This window comes from Choloepus didactylus, chromosome 17 (assembly GCF_015220235.1).
Source record: "Choloepus didactylus isolate mChoDid1 chromosome 17, mChoDid1.pri, whole genome shotgun sequence".
In the NCBI taxonomy this organism is placed as follows: domain Eukaryota; kingdom Metazoa; phylum Chordata; class Mammalia; order Pilosa; family Megalonychidae; genus Choloepus; species Choloepus didactylus.
In genome coordinates, this window is record NC_051323.1 from 77815073 (window position 1) to 77829885 (window position 14813).

General features: G+C 46.8%; 2 protein-coding genes across 5 annotated transcripts in view; both read left to right on the top strand.

Moving 5' to 3' along the window:
- Positions 1 to 10179, top strand: part of POLR1B (RNA polymerase I subunit B) — a 28468-nt gene extending 18289 nt beyond the window's left edge. For 2 of the 3 annotated variants that reach the window (XM_037807649.1, XM_037807651.1), the window contains exons 11-15: positions 3011 to 3181; positions 3607 to 3763; positions 6438 to 6634; positions 6982 to 7235; positions 7751 to 10179. In XM_037807649.1, coding sequence (XP_037663577.1) covers positions 3011 to 3181; positions 3607 to 3763; positions 6438 to 6634; positions 6982 to 7235; positions 7751 to 8633 — 1662 coding nt within the window. In that variant the 3' untranslated portion in view covers positions 8634 to 10179. The remainder of the gene's footprint in view (positions 1 to 3010; positions 3182 to 3606; positions 3764 to 6437; positions 6635 to 6981; positions 7236 to 7750) is intronic. The other variant, XM_037807650.1, reaches the window with a different exon arrangement.
- Positions 10180 to 10690: 511 nt separating this feature from the next.
- On the top strand, positions 10691 to 14345 carry CHCHD5 (coiled-coil-helix-coiled-coil-helix domain containing 5). 2 transcript variants are annotated; one of them, XR_005212471.1, is made up of 5 exons: positions 10691 to 10840; positions 11172 to 11312; positions 11402 to 11540; positions 12260 to 12401; positions 14084 to 14345. XR_005212471.1 is itself a non-coding variant. In XM_037807738.1 (4 exons), coding segments are annotated over exons 1-4 (306 nt in total). In that variant the 5' UTR covers positions 10691 to 10838; the 3' UTR covers positions 12284 to 14343. The 2 variants fall into 2 exon arrangements, 1 of the variants encoding a protein (XP_037663666.1); XM_037807738.1 differs by having other exon boundaries at positions 12260 to 14343.
- The last annotated feature ends 468 nt before the right edge of the window (positions 14346 to 14813 follow it).

The following is a 14813-nucleotide window of genomic DNA, read 5'->3' on the forward strand; positions in this document are numbered from 1 at the left end:
TGTTTCTATCCTGCGGGCTGGCCCCTCTAGAAGGTTGACATTTTCAGTGATTTCCCAGCTGTTATTGGATCTTTGCTTTCCCACATGAATTTTAGTTTCAGCTCCATCAAAAGCTTATTGGCAGTTGTATTGGATTTGCTTTAAATTTATAAATTAACTTAGAGATAACTAAAAATTTATGTTGTGCTGTCAAAGAATAAGAGGTGCCTTTCCCTTTGTTCACGCCTAATTTTGTATCTTTCTGGAGTGCTTTGGTTTTGTGTATTTCTTGTTTATTCTTAAATATTTTATCCTTGATGCATATGTTAGTAAGGTTTCTCTACTGTTACATCTTCTGATTATTGTTTGTGTAGATGAAGCTATTGATTTCTGTATATTAATTTTGTCATCTATATCTTACTGAATTCTTTCATTGTTTGAGTCAATTTTCTTGCGTTTTCAGGTATATGTGTCATTATTTTCTGTTTCTCATGCCTCTAATTAATTTCTGTTTAATTACATTATTTTATGCTGCCAGTATGATGTTGAGTGATAGCACAGATGTTGGGCAAGGAATCCTTGTCTTATTCCAGACTTTAATGGAAATGTTTTTAGTGTTTAGTAGGTAGGTGCCTTCAGGATTGTATCTTGTTAAGGAATATCCATTAAACCCTTTTATTCTTAAACTTTTTTTTTTTTAATCAAAATGCGAATTTTGTTAATGACTTTTTTGACATCTTTGGGGGGAATCATACGATTTTTATTAAAGATTTTATTTTCAGTGGTGTATTATATTATTTCATTCCCTAATAATGAATCAGTCTTACATTCCTGGAATAAATCCCACTGGTTACAGTGTATTATTTTCTTAATACTTAAGAAAACAAGTGCTTTCTTAAATAGGAATATTTTAAGAATTTTTAATCAGCATTCATAGGAAAGTTTTGCTTTGTTTTCAGTGCCCTGGGACAGTTTATGGAGCATTGGCTATCTGGTTTTAGAAAGTCTGGTAAAATTCCCCTTTTTTGTGGGGTAGTTTTTTTGTGTGTTTTTGTTTTTGTTTTTTTTTTTAGAAGTTGTAGGTTTACATTAAAATCATGCAAAAAATACAGAATTCCATATACCCCCTTATTTAATACTTTGCATTAGTGTGGTACATTTGTTACAATTGAGGAAAGAATATTATTATAGTTGTTCTATTAACTATAGTCCATAGTTTACATTAGAGTTTCTTGTTTGTGTTGTAATGGGGTAGATTCTTATTTTTTTTTAATTCAATTTTATTGAGATGTATTAACACACCATACAGTCATCCATAACATACAGTCAGCTGTTATAGTACCATCATATAGTTGTGCATTCGTGACCACAATCTCCTTACTCCAAAAAAAAATAAAAATAAAAGTAAAAAAGAACACCCAAAGCATTCCATCCCCACCCTATTTTTTCATTTAATTTTTGTCCCCATTTTCTACTCATCTGTCCATACATTGGATAAAGGGAGTGTGACTCACGAGGTTTTCACAGTCACACAGTCACACCATGTAAGCTACATAGTTATATAATCATCTTCAGGAATCAAGGCTACTGGGTATAGTTTGACAGTTTCAGGTATTTCCTTCTAGCTATTTCAATACACTGAAAGCTAAAAAGGGGATATCTGTATAACACATAAGAATGTCCTCCAGAATGACCTCTCAACTCCATTTGAAATCTCTCAGCCACTGAAGCTTTATTTTGTTTCATTTCTCTTCCCCCTTTTGGTCAAGAAGATGTTCTCAATCCCATGATGCTGGGTCCAGGCTCATCCCTGGGAGTCATGTCCCACGTCGCCAGGGAGATTTATGCCCCTGGGAGTCATGTCGCATGTAGTGGGGAGGGCAGTGAGTTTACCTGCAGAGTTGGCTTGGGGGGAGGGGAGGGAGAGGGAGAGAGAGAGACCACTTCTGAGCAAGAAAAGAGGTTCTCTGGGGGAGACTCTTAGGCGCAATTATAAGTAGGCTTAGCCTCTCCTGTGCAGTAACAAGCTTCTTAAGGGCAAGCCCCAAGATTGAAGGCTTGGCCTACTAAATTGGTAGTCCTCAATGCTTGTGAGAATATCAGTAATAACCCAGGTGGGGAAGTCTAACATTTCCATATTTTTCAGTGGGGTAGATTCTTGAAAGCTTTATTTCTAATATGAAAATTGGATTTTTTTAAGCTTTCTGTTGCTTAAAACAGGTCTGTTTTGGTAACTTTCATTTTATCCATTTCATCAAAATCCGTTTTGATAGAGGCCTGCAAAGTAGACTCATGTTTTTTTTTTTAATTTCTGTTTTAATGTTTTTCACCCTTGTCATGTCTTACTTAGCATATTCGTGCCTCCCGCCCTTTTTTTCCTTGATTAAGTTAAGTAGTGGGTATTTTTTTTTTTTAAGAATCAAGAATTCTGATTTACTAATTTAATCCTTTTTCTCTACCTCATTAATTTCAGATTTTATCTTTATTCTTGTGCTTTTGTTTGGTTTGCTTTGTTCCTTTTTTAGTTTTTCAGTTAAGAGTTTAATTCATTTTCATTAGTAATTTGTTTAGCTGTAAATCCCAATAAGTTCTTTTATGAATGTTTTTGTTACCTTTTCAAAATTCTGTAAATTTTGTTTGTATTTCTCCTTTCACCCAGAAGTTGTTTAATAGGTTTTTTTTTTTTTTTAATTTCCAGGGAGAAGGGCCTTTTCATTTAATATGTTATAAAACAAAACCAGTAATCTGTATTTTGTGCACCAGAGAACATAACGTCACGTAACAAGTCTCCATGTGCATCCTTTCTTTGCCTTTTGCCCAGTCTCAGGCATCCCCAGTTACCTCGTGGGGGCTGAGCCCCCTGGTGGGGGCGAGTGGCTTCTGCCTGGGGATGGGACTGGCAGGGACAGCCATGGATTTGGAGCACTAAATTTGTTATCTGCATGACTGATTTAATTTCTTATGAAATTGTTTTTGGGGGCAGATTGGAAGCAGGTTATTGTTTATTGACTTCTCTTTTTGTTGAAAACAGGTGTTGAGAGAAAAAAGAATCCCTCCCTGGATGGAGGTGGTCCTTGTCCCCATAACAGGAAAACCCAGCTTGTACCCAGGGCTATTCCTTTTTACCACTCCCTGTAGACTGGTCCGGCCTGTGCAGAACTTGGAGTTGGGCAAGGAGGAACTGATTGGAAGCATGGAACAGGTGTGTGGCGTGAGTGTGAAACCGTCAGCACCGACGCTGCCCCCTGTGCGACGTCACCGAACAGCCCGTTGCGCTCCACTCGCACGCGAGCCTGGGGGAGGCTGGGGTCGCGCTCCCTCTCTTCCCGCTGCCCAGCTCCGGAGGCCTTCCTTCCTGATTCCGTTAGACTCACGCAGCCTCTGCCCTCATTTTTTCAGTTCTGAAGTTGTGGGTTTTATTTCTACCCTTAACAGCTGGACCAGAGTAGATTTAGAGTGAACCACGGAAGGCAAGTGGTATTTCTGACCGGAAGCCTCCCCGTGCCCCCCCCAGGCACCTTCAGTGCACATGAGCCAGCTGGGGCTTTGCGGGCTGAGCCCTGAGAGATAGTAAGAGTTAGTGCACCAGCAGCTGTAGTTATTTTGTGCCTCGAACTTCCTTCCCAGGTCTTCATGAACATAGCGATCTTTGAGGATGAGGTCGTGGCGGGGGTTTCGACACACCAGGAGCTCTTTCCTCACAGCTTGCTGAGTGTGATCGCCAACTTCATCCCTTTCTCGGACCACAACCAGAGCCCACGGAACATGTACCAGTGCCAGATGGGTAAGACAGGAGAAAACCACTTTTGTAGCTTTTTATTTTGTTATAATAGAGAAGTGTTGCAAGAATGAGAGAGAGAGCTCCCATAAGCCCTTCACTGAAATTTGCTGGTTGTTCGCGCTGCCCCATTGGCCCCTTGTTCTTGTATTTGAAGGTGAGCTGCAGCCTCCACCCCTCGGCCCAAGTGCTTCACTGTGCGTTCCCTGGGAGCAAGGGCGCCCACTGATAGACGCGGGCAGTCACCAGCCTCAGCACTGAACTTGGGGAGGTCATCCTCGTTCACAGTCCTGTTCACACGCTGACCGATGCCCGCACTGGGCTTTGTGGCGAGCCTTTTTCTGTGCAGCGTCCAGTCCAGGATCACACGTCGCATTTGTTAGTTGTCTTGTCCCTTTAATCTCCTTCAATTCTGAACAGTTCTTTACCTTTCTTTGTCTTTCCTGACACTGACTTTTTGAAGAATAAAGGTAATTTGTTTTGTAGTATGTTCATTGATTTGGGTCGTTCTGAGATCTCTTGATTTCGTTCTTGAGGAGTTGAAGCTGCCATCACTTCCAGTGCTCTTCATTCTTTCCGGCAGTGTTGGGCTTTCATCCGACGTAATTCACCTCCAGCCTGAAGAGCTTCCTTTAGTGCTTTTTATGGTGTGGGTGCTGGCCACAAATTCTTTGTTTTCATTTATATAAAAATGTTTTTATGTTACCTTCACCTGAAGGAAATTTTTGCTGGATTTACAATTCTGTATTGACAGTTATTTTTCTTTCAGTACTCAAAAGATGATGCTAGCCTACCTTCTGGTCTCCGTCATTTCTAATTTCAATCAGTGGTTATTCATAGTGTTCGTTCCCTATGTGCAATGTGTTGTTATCTTCTGTCCTTAAGACGTTTTCTTTGTTTTTTAGTAAATTTTCTGTGATATACTTAGGTATGATTGTCTTTGTATTTGGGTTTGCTGGTCTTCTTAAATTTGTAGTAAGTAAATAAAGAATGTTTTCTGCCATTATTTCTAAAAATACTGGCTTTGCTCCATTCCTTCCTCCCTCTCTCTGGGACTTCAGTTATGCATCTGTTGGTCCTTTTGAGATTGCCCCACAAGTCACTGAGTTCCTGTTCTTTCTTGAGTCTGATTTTCAGATTGGACAATTTTTCTTGATCTAGTCTTAGATTCAGTCTTTTTTTATTCAGTCATATAGTGAATTGTTTTATTCAGGTATTTTGTTTTTTTTTTCAGTCTAGAAGTTTTGTTAAATATAGGTTCTGTTTTCTCTGAGATTTATCTTCACTCATTGTGAAAATATTTTTTTAGCATATTTTTAATGAGTGTTTTAGAATCACTTATTAAAGTGATCTAATAAGTGTCTGCTTATTCCAGCAACTGGGTCGTTTGAGGGTCAATCTCCACTGACCACATTTTCTCTTGAATAGGGGTCATACCTGCCTGTTTCTTCATACGTCCAGTGGTTTGGGATTGTGTGGCGTACACTGTGAACACTGTAGACTGTGTTCTGTTCCCTTCCTCCAGAGAAGACTCATTTTTGGTTTTACTGGTAGATGACTTAGCTAACACAGGCCACCTTCCTGTAGCACACGGAGCAAGCGCCCCTGGCCTTGGGCAGCTGCCTGGGTCTGTCCCATGCATGCGGGTTCTCAGGCTCCACACAGATGCGCCACGAGCTCACACGCAGAGTTCAAGGCTCTTCCTCTGTGGTGTTCTCTTTCTGAGGCTCCCCTTTCCTTTCCAGTGCTCTTGCTTCTCCAAGCCCGTAAGGCTGTCGGTCTCCATCCAAGTTTTAGTAACTGCTGACTAGGCCTTCAGGTAAAAAAACATCAAAAACTGGAAACTCACCCAGTCCAGCTCTTTTGTCCAGGTGTAAATTTCTTCTCCGGTTTCTGGCTGCTTTTGGTTACCTTACAGTGCTTGCTTTCAGGTGGTAAGTGTGCATGTGTGTGTATAGACGTATTTTTTTCTCATTTTCCAGGTTTTAAACTTCTTTGTTGAAGGCGGTTTTGTAGGAGTAGCTCTCTATTGCTAGAATCTGGAAGTCTCCTTTCCTATATATTTATTTAAATTCCATTTTGTATATATATTTCCTTTAGTTTTTTTTTAATCATCTTTTATTTTGAAATGATTGTCGATACAGTTAAGTAGTATAGAGAAGAGTCTTTTTCTACACCCCTGCACCCCACTGCCCAGAATTAAGTGTTGACATTCTGCAGTGTGTATGTTTAGAAGGTAATCATCATAGGTAACAGTTAATGTCCCTTTTTCATCCCTTCTCCTCAGGAGTAATATCCTGAAGTGTGTGTGTGTGTGTGTGTGTGTGTGTGTGTGTGTGTGTGTGTGTGTATCCTTCACATCTGCTTTGTATGCTTTCAGTACATTATATGTGTGTTCATAAACCACAGGTGTAGAACTGTTTGGGGTATGTTATAAAGGGACATAACATTTGAGGTGTTATGTTAAATGTGTCGTTCTGCACTCTTCTCCATTCAGTGTTGTTTTTAAGGGTTGGCCGTGTTGGTGCCAAGGTCTGCTTTGTTTCCACAGGCGTGTCATCTTGTGCAGTCATGGCCACCATGGTGTGTCCATTTTTATTGTCAACACGGGTTCAGTAGTTGCAATTTACATGTCACCTTCATAACTCGGAAAATGCTAAGGTGTTTTTGCCCTCTGTAGGTAAACAAACTATGGGCTTTCCACTTCTTACCTTTCAAGACCGATCGGATAATAAGCTGTATCGTCTTCAGACACCACAGAGTCCCTTGGTCAGACCCTGCATGTATGATTATTACAGCATGGATAACTATCCAATTGGGACGAATGCCATCGTCGCCGTCATTTCCTACACTGGCTATGACATGGAGGATGCTATGGTACGTCTGACCAGGAGAGGGCGGTCGTTCTTTTCAGGTTAAGGTTTTCTGTGTGACGGGTGACAGGAATGTTTCTGTGCCCCTGCGGACCTGGTACTGGGTGTGTGTCCTGGCCTGAGCTGAAGGGGCCAGCCTTGCGGGGTGCTTGTGCCTGCATGTCTCACAGCATATATTTATATGATGAGACTCTAAGCCCTTTGCATGTGTCTGGGTTTTAACAGGAGAGGTGATTTGGGAAATGTGGGGAGAGTTGGAAACTTAAGTATTTTTATAACCCAAACCAGCTTTATTTTGGAAATTCCTGTATGGCCACAGTCAATTGAATTCATGGCCTTTTGGTGTTGCAGATTGTAAATAAGGCCTCTTGGGAGCGAGGCTTTGCCCACGGAAGTGTCTACAAGTCCGAGTTCATAGATCTTTCTGAAAAAATTAAACAAGGTGATGATAGCCTGGTGTTTGGAGCCAAACCTGGTGACCCACGGATTCTTCAGAAATTAGATGATGATGGATTGCCATTTATTGGCGCAAGACTGCAGTGTGGAGATCCATATTACAGCTACCTGAACCTCAACACCGGGGAGAGCTTTGTGGTGTACTACAAGTGAGTCTGGATATCCGTGCTGTTTGGTAAAGGCTGTTTCTGAGTGGCATTGCTGGAGTTCGGTAAAAGTTACCTTTTAAGAGGAGAACTTTTGGTGGAAAAAAAATAGTTATTTATGTCAGTTAATTGTCTCAGTCATAACTGAACTGGCATTGTTTAAACTTTACCAACTTTCTCGTGTTAGGAATATTTCCTAGGTAAAATGTTGAGTTTCTTTATGACTCTTTTTATTAAAAATAACTTTATTTTAGCTTATTTTACAGGAACAATGTTGGTTCCAATAATGGATCTCTGTAATAGTTTTTCAATTGCCTGTGTTGCTAGCTGTCTTTCAGGTGAACATAGTTCTGTAGTAAACTTGCAAGGAAGCCCTACTCATAAGTACTTTTAGGAAAGCCAGTTCTATTTGTGTTGGCGAATGGAGGCCAAGATTATGTTTTGCAAATATTCTCGTGAAGAACTAATTATAAGCTAAACAACTAATTTGACTTTTTGTGTGGTTTATTTTTTCCTAGGATTAAAGAAAATTGTGTTGTGGATAACATCAAAGTGTGTAGTAATGACACTGGAAGTGGAAAGTTCAAGTGTGTTTGCATTACAATGCGAATCCCTCGGAATCCAACCATTGGAGATAAATTTGCCAGCCGTCATGGTCAGAAGGGCATTTTGAGCAGGCTGTGGCCAGCTGAGGACATGCCTTTCACCGAGAGTGGGATGGTCCCAGACATCCTGTTCAATCCTCACGGTTTCCCGTCCCGGATGACCATCGGCATGTTAATCGAGAGCATGGCAGGGAAATCTGCAGCTTTGCATGGTCTCTGCCACGACGCCACACCCTTCATCTTTTCGGAAGAGAACTCGGCCTTAGAGTACTTTGGGGAGATGTTAAGGGCCGCTGGCTACAACTTCTACGGCACCGAGAGACTGTACAGTGGCATCAGCGGGCTGGAACTGACAGCAGACATTTTCATTGGTGTGGTTTATTACCAGCGCTTACGCCACATGGTCTCGGACAAATTCCAGGTTAGAACAACAGGAGCCAGAGACAAAGTCACCAACCAGCCCATTGGCGGAAGAAATGTGCAGGGGGGGATCCGTTTTGGGGAAATGGAGCGGGATGCTCTTTTAGCTCATGGCACGTCCTTCCTCCTTCACGACCGCCTCTTCAACTGCTCCGATCGCTCAGTTGCCCACGTTTGTGTGAAGTGCGGTAGTCTGCTCTCTCCACTGCTGGAGAAGCCTCCCCCTTCGTGGTCTGCCACGCGCAACAGAAAGTACAGCTGCGCTCTGTGTCATCGCAGTGACACAATTGACACCCTCTCTGTGCCTTATGTTTTTCGCTATTTTGTAGCAGAACTGGCAGCTATGAACATCAGAGTGAAACTGGATGTTGTCTAACTTGAGGCTGGCCTTTTGTTTAGGAAATCTCTTAGATTAAAACAAAGTAGTATCTTAGTTCTGTAAGGATACTATTACTGGGTTACTCTTGAGTTTTTTCAGGGATGTTAGAATTCTCAGGCAAGACGTGGCAATTCAGAATTCAGGGCTTTGGAGTCTCTGGTATAATAACTTCTGAAGCTCTGTTTGGAACTCCGTTTAAGTATCTTCTTTAAAAACGATAGATTGATAAGTAGCAGTGTCTGCAAGGAAGTCTTCTTCCAAGCATCTCCCCCCCTGCCCCCATTCTCTGTCCCTTCTTCAGCAGGAGGGGACTTGTCCATGTAGCACAGGGTGGCCCTGTACTAGGGCAAGGCAAGTGTGTAAGCTGTATATGCAGTTTCATATGTTCTTGTAGCCACGTTTAAGGTAAAAAACAACATTTATTTTGATATTTTATTTAATGCAATATATTCAAAATGTCATTTCACAATGTAATGGATATAACAAAAATTGAGATTTTTTACATCGATTTTTCATTCTAAATCTCAAATCCAGTGGGTATTCTGTAGTCAGCCTTTTTGGGCATTAACTTTTTTTTCTTTTTCCTTTGTTTTTGGTGTACGTTTCATTGTATGGAGATACTGTTATGTGTATACCATTTCTCTTTTGATGGATATTTGGGTTGTCCCATTCTTTGGCGAGTATAAACAATGTTGGTAGCAAAAAATGTTGTATACACATTAGCAAGTATAAGATGCTTTTTGGTGTTAAAAATCTTTCTAAGAAAATTTGTTACTGAGTCTAGCAGGTAGGGCTAGACTGAGAAAATTCTTTCCATTGAAGAAAAAGCCTGAGTTTCCTTCATGAAATTGCTTTAAAAAAACAAGGAAAAACACCTTGAATCTATTGGCTGCTATTTCCCCTGCCATCTGTAGAACCCCAATTCTAGACTTTCCCACCCCAGTCCATTCTCTGTCCACTTCACAATTCCACAGCTGGGGTCTGTTCAAGGCCCCCCCTTTTTTAAAGCAGCGATAAAAATGGCAATATTTGCGGGGTTTTTTAAAACTTTATTTTGGATTACAGATGTCACAACTAAGAAATTGAAATTGGTACAATGCACAGAGCTTATTTAAATTTCACTAGTTTCACATGCACTCATGTGTGTACATGCTTAGTTTTTGTGGATTGATATATCCACCAGCATAATCAAGTCACAGAACTCCTCCATCACCCAAGTTCTGTTGGGTTCTGTCTTCACAGCCATCCCTTGCCCAGCCTTCCCACCTCTTAACCCCTGGCAACCACTAATCTGGTCTCCATCTCTGTAATTCTGTTATTTCAGGAATGTTATATGTTTTGTTTTGAGATTGGCCTTATCTACTCAATAGAATTCCTTGAAGATCTGTCCAGGCTGTTGTATGTGTCAGTAGTTCATTGGTCTTTATTGCTTATTACTTAATGGTATCAATTTGCCACAGCTTCTTGAACCATTTTATGTATTGAAGGAAATTTTGGATTGTTTCCAGTTTGGGGAGATTACAAATAAAGCTCTCTGAACACAGTCGGACATTTTAGAGTTTTCATTTCTCTGGGATACAGTGTCCGCGAGTGCACTTGCTGGGTCCTACAGTATGCAGCTTTCACATTTCCACTAGCATGTGTACGTGATCTGTTTCTACACTTTCTCGCCAGCTTTCGGTATTGTCAGTCTTTTGTATTTCTGCCACCTGGATTGGTGCGTGGTGATAACCGTTTTAACGTGCATTTCTCTAAGGGCGGGTGGTGGTGACCACTGGCTGTCACCGGCCAGCCGGGCAGCTCAGTTACAGCCTCCTGGGGCCAGGCTCGTGCTCCTCCTGCACACTGGGGCGACCCGCTTTTCACGCTCGCTTCGGCTGCACGGCAGAAAAACAGGTAAGAGCCGAGGAGGGAGACGTTGCCAGGGCGAATCCCAGCATGTGGGAGGGAGGCGGCCGCCCCAAACCGCCATCTTCTTCGGGCCGCGCGGGCTGCCGGGCAAAGGCTCCGCCTGGCCCCGACCGCCCACTTCCGGCGGACGCCGGACGCCCCAGGGCCAGCCGGGACAGGATGGGGCCGGAAGTGGCTGTGCTGGGCGCCGCCATGACGGCCTGTGGGGAGATGGGCGCCGCCGTGACAGCGTGATACCGGAAGAGGAGGGTCGCTCCTCCCTGGGTTACCCCACGCCGGCGCCGGCTCGAGATGTGAGTAGGGGTCGCTCTCGCTCGGCCCTGGTCGGGGACCTGGGCCCGTCCCGCGACCCGGGGAGGAAGGGCGCGCCGCCCTGTGCTCTGCGATTGCGGTCTCGCCGGCCCCGACCCCTCCTCGCCCCCAGCCCCGGGACTCGAGCCCTCACCCCTGGGTTCCTCCAGCCCACCTGGCCTCCCTGACCCTGCGCCCCGAGGCCCCGAGAACTCACGGACGGGGCTGTCCGGGTCTAGCTCGCTGGGTTCCTGAGCGCGACCCCCTCGGGACCCCCACTCTGGGCCCTCCCCACCGCTGGGTTCCTGAGACCCGCCCGGGGCCCGCCCGCAGGCAGGCGGCCTTGGAGGTGACCGCGCGCCACTGCGGCCCGGAGCTGGAGCGCTACGGCCAGTGCGTGGCGGCCAGGCCCGAGTCGTGGCAGCGGGACTGCCACCACCTCAAGATGGACATGGCGCGCTGCACGTCCTCGCAGTGAGTGCGGGCGGCCCGGGGCGGAGGCGGGGGCGGGGGCGCCGGGGGGCCGGGGGACCGGGGCCGGGCCTGAACCGCCCTCCCCGCAGCCCGGTCATCCGCCGCATCCGCCAGGCCTGCGCCGAGCCCTTCCTGGCCTTCGAGGAGTGTCTGCGCCGCCACGAGGCGGCCGTGGGCAACTGCGCCGAGCACGTGCGCCGCTTCCTGCAGTGTGCCGAGCAGGTGCAGGTGAGGGCCGGCGGGTCAGGGGAGGGCCGGGCAGGTGCAGGTGCAGGTGCAGGGGAGGGCCGAACAGGTGCAGGGGAGGGCTGGCGGGTCAGGGGAGGGCCGAACAGGTGCAGGTGCAGGGGAGGGCCGGCGGGTCGGGGAGTGCCGGGCAGATGCAGGTGAGGGCCGGGCAGGTGCAGGTGAGGACCAGCGGGTCAGGGGAGGGCCGGGCGGGTGCAGGGGCTGAGCTGGGAGCTCTGTTAGCTGTTCAGGCCTCCTCAGGACTAGGGGCCCCAAAGGAGCCTACAGCTTTCACCAGCCTCCGGAGCTCTGCGTCATTCCAGGCCTTCTCGTTGGTGTTTCCAAAAAGCTCTTGTAGAGAAGCTCCTCACTGCCCCCAGGCTCCAGTCTCAACTTGCATGCAGTTCCGGAGACCTGGGGAAGCTGCCCCCGTCCCTGCAGCTGGCTGGTCCTGTTCCACTCCTCCATCCCAGGAGCGAGTCAGGGACTTTTCCCTGTGTGTGCACTGTGGGGTGCCCAGTTCCTGTAAATGCAGGGCGCACACAGCAGTGCGTGGTAAGAATGGAAGCCCACAGCCGACCTGCTCACAGGCAGATGGCCCACACCATCACCGACACCCTCTGCCCAGTGTGGGCTCTGTGAGGGCAACCTCCCTGGCGCTGACCCTGGGGCTGGGCCCAGGAGAGACTCTGGTCGACCCCGATGTGCTTTCACCACAGGCAGAGCCGCTTCCCGCCTCCTGAGGACTTGTGGCTGCAGGAAAGCTGGACGTGAGAGACTGACCACATGATGCCCTGTCCCTGCACCGAGTGCCACCTGGAGTCCTGGGGCAAAGCTGGACCCTGGACATCAGGGCTCCCAGTAAATAAAGACTATGTCCCGGGCTTTGATTCCTGCCTCCAGCACCTCAAGGGCCCTAGGAGGCACCTTTAAGCTGCGGAAGTGCCCGGAGGGGGCAGGATGTGCCAACGGTCCCTCTTCCATTTCCCGGCTGCTGCTCACGCAGGGGCAGGCCCGTCCCCCCCGCCACTCCTTCCACTCGGCATCCACCTCCATCGTGTTTACTTGGGCTGGGGCTGAGGGGTGAGGGGCCCACTATATAGCATACCTCTCCTTAGTTCAGAAAATACTGGCTTTGTAGTTGAAAACGTCTCCATTGAAGGACATAGCTTAGAGACGTGCTCTGCCAGGCTGCTGCCCTGTCGTGGTTTGTGTTCCTCAGAAGCAGCCCTGAGACTGCTGCAGGCGGTGCGTTTGGAAAGTGACTCCAGGGATGCTGGAGGGGTGTGCAGCAGTGGGTCAGAGAGGTTCTCAGGGGTGCACTGTCAGGCCAGCGAGACACAAAGGCCATGGTCAGGGCCACCCTGTGAGGACGCTCCCCTCGCCTGGCCTGAGGTCCTCGTCCAGCACTCTGGCCTCCCTGGGTGTGGGCCTGGGGTGGCCCCTCAGCAGTAGCCTTCAGCCTCCAGAAGGGCACTGAAGGGACCTGGGCGGGGGCCAAGAGCAGTGGCTGCAGCTTCTTGAAACAAATGCCTGGTCATGTGCTCCCAGCAGGGGGGACCTGAGGAGCAGAGGGCAGCCGGGCAGGTGGACGGGCAAGGGACACACCCGGAGCCACCATTCAGACAAGTTGCTTCTCCCAGGAGTTGGCCACAAATCCCTGGAGGTTGGAGGCTAGTGGCTGGACCGGGCTGGAGCAGCCATTCAAAACCCAAGGCTTGTGCTCTCTCCTGGGAACGTGAGCCTGGCCAATCCGAGCTTCCAGGGCACAGGAAGTCATCAGTTGGCTCCGGAGCAAGGGGGAAGCCACCTGGTGTCCATGGCCAAGAAAAGAGAGAACCTGGGCAGTGACAGGAAGGGATGAGCAGTTCCTGGGTGCCTGAGAGGGCTGGCTGGGTCCTGGAGACTCTGTACCCCAGCTCCGCCTTTGCTGGGCCATGGATTGAGCCCTCAGGTTTCTGTGTATGATTTTAGCCAAGCCCCTTGGCTCGAGTTAGTTTGCTTGGCTTTCTGCTCTGCACAACGAAAGGAAGCTTGATAGAAGTGGCCCTCTTGGCTCCAGATTAGACCTGGAGACTACATTTTAGAACATCTGAATGGCTTCTCCCAGCAGGCTGCCACCCTCCTTCTGTGGTGGCCTCAGAGTTCCAAGAGGGTGACAGTGGGAACCTGGAGGCTTCTTCCTTCCACATCACTCTCAGCCCGTTCTGTTGGTCAGAGTAGGGCCTGGGGCCAAACCGTCTTAGGGAGGCCGGGAGGGAGATTGCAGCCACTTGTCCCAAGGAGAAGCGACTGGGGGTGACGTGACAACCGGTGAGGAAAGTGAAGGGTGGGGCACCCTGAGGATGGACCCCAGCAGCAGGCGCCCCATGCCAGGCCCAGGGTCTAGGAGGCTTTGAAGGAATGTAATTGCAATAGGGCTACTTCAAGTAGATGTTACCTATATTAAGTATTTAAAAAAAAAAAAAAAAAGCAAAAAACACCATGTATCTCTCTGTGCCATGATATAGTGAGATATTTTTATGCTTTGTTTCCTTTTCCAGTTGTTTCCCCGGTCTGCCTGCAGCCTATAAGACATTTCATATAGTGTCAATGTGGAATTTGCTGTCTGGCAGCCGTCAAGCCTGCCTGGCATTTATTCCAGCTGCTCAGGATCCTCCCAGCAGGAGCATTTGAACACAAAGTACTGAGTTTTATTCACCAGTGACGGCAGTTTTTCTAGACTTACGGGAATTAGTTTCCAGCTTCTCCAAAACATCCATTCACTTTGTACCTATTTGGTAAAGTGGCCGTTTGTCAATCAGGTTCTCTGTGTCTGTAAGTTCATCCTACCAGGCTTACCATGTCCGACGTGTTCGTCTTCGTAAGCTAAGCCTCACGCTCTCAGGGAAAATGGTTTTTCCAGGACAGAGGTAATATGAAATCAAAGTTGATTCCAAATAAGTTACGGTTTCAGTAAAGACATTTGAGAAAGTCCTGTTAATTTGGCTACCCTTTTCTGGTGGCTTTTTTTTTTTTTTTTTTTTTTTTTGAGTTCTGAAGCTGAAGCTGTCCTTATTTCTAGAAAGTAGTCATCTTTTCTTTCCCTGTATGAGATTTTGTCGCAACCTACAAGTAACATTCAACAATGCGGGTCTCGTAGCCCTTTCATCAGCTCCTTACGGCTGATCAGCAAATAGTTTTGGAGAAAGCATATTCCTTTCTGTCTTACTGTCATTCTTTTCTCTGTCTCACCTTCAAGGTACTTCCTAATCAGAGGAGGACATTCTTCTA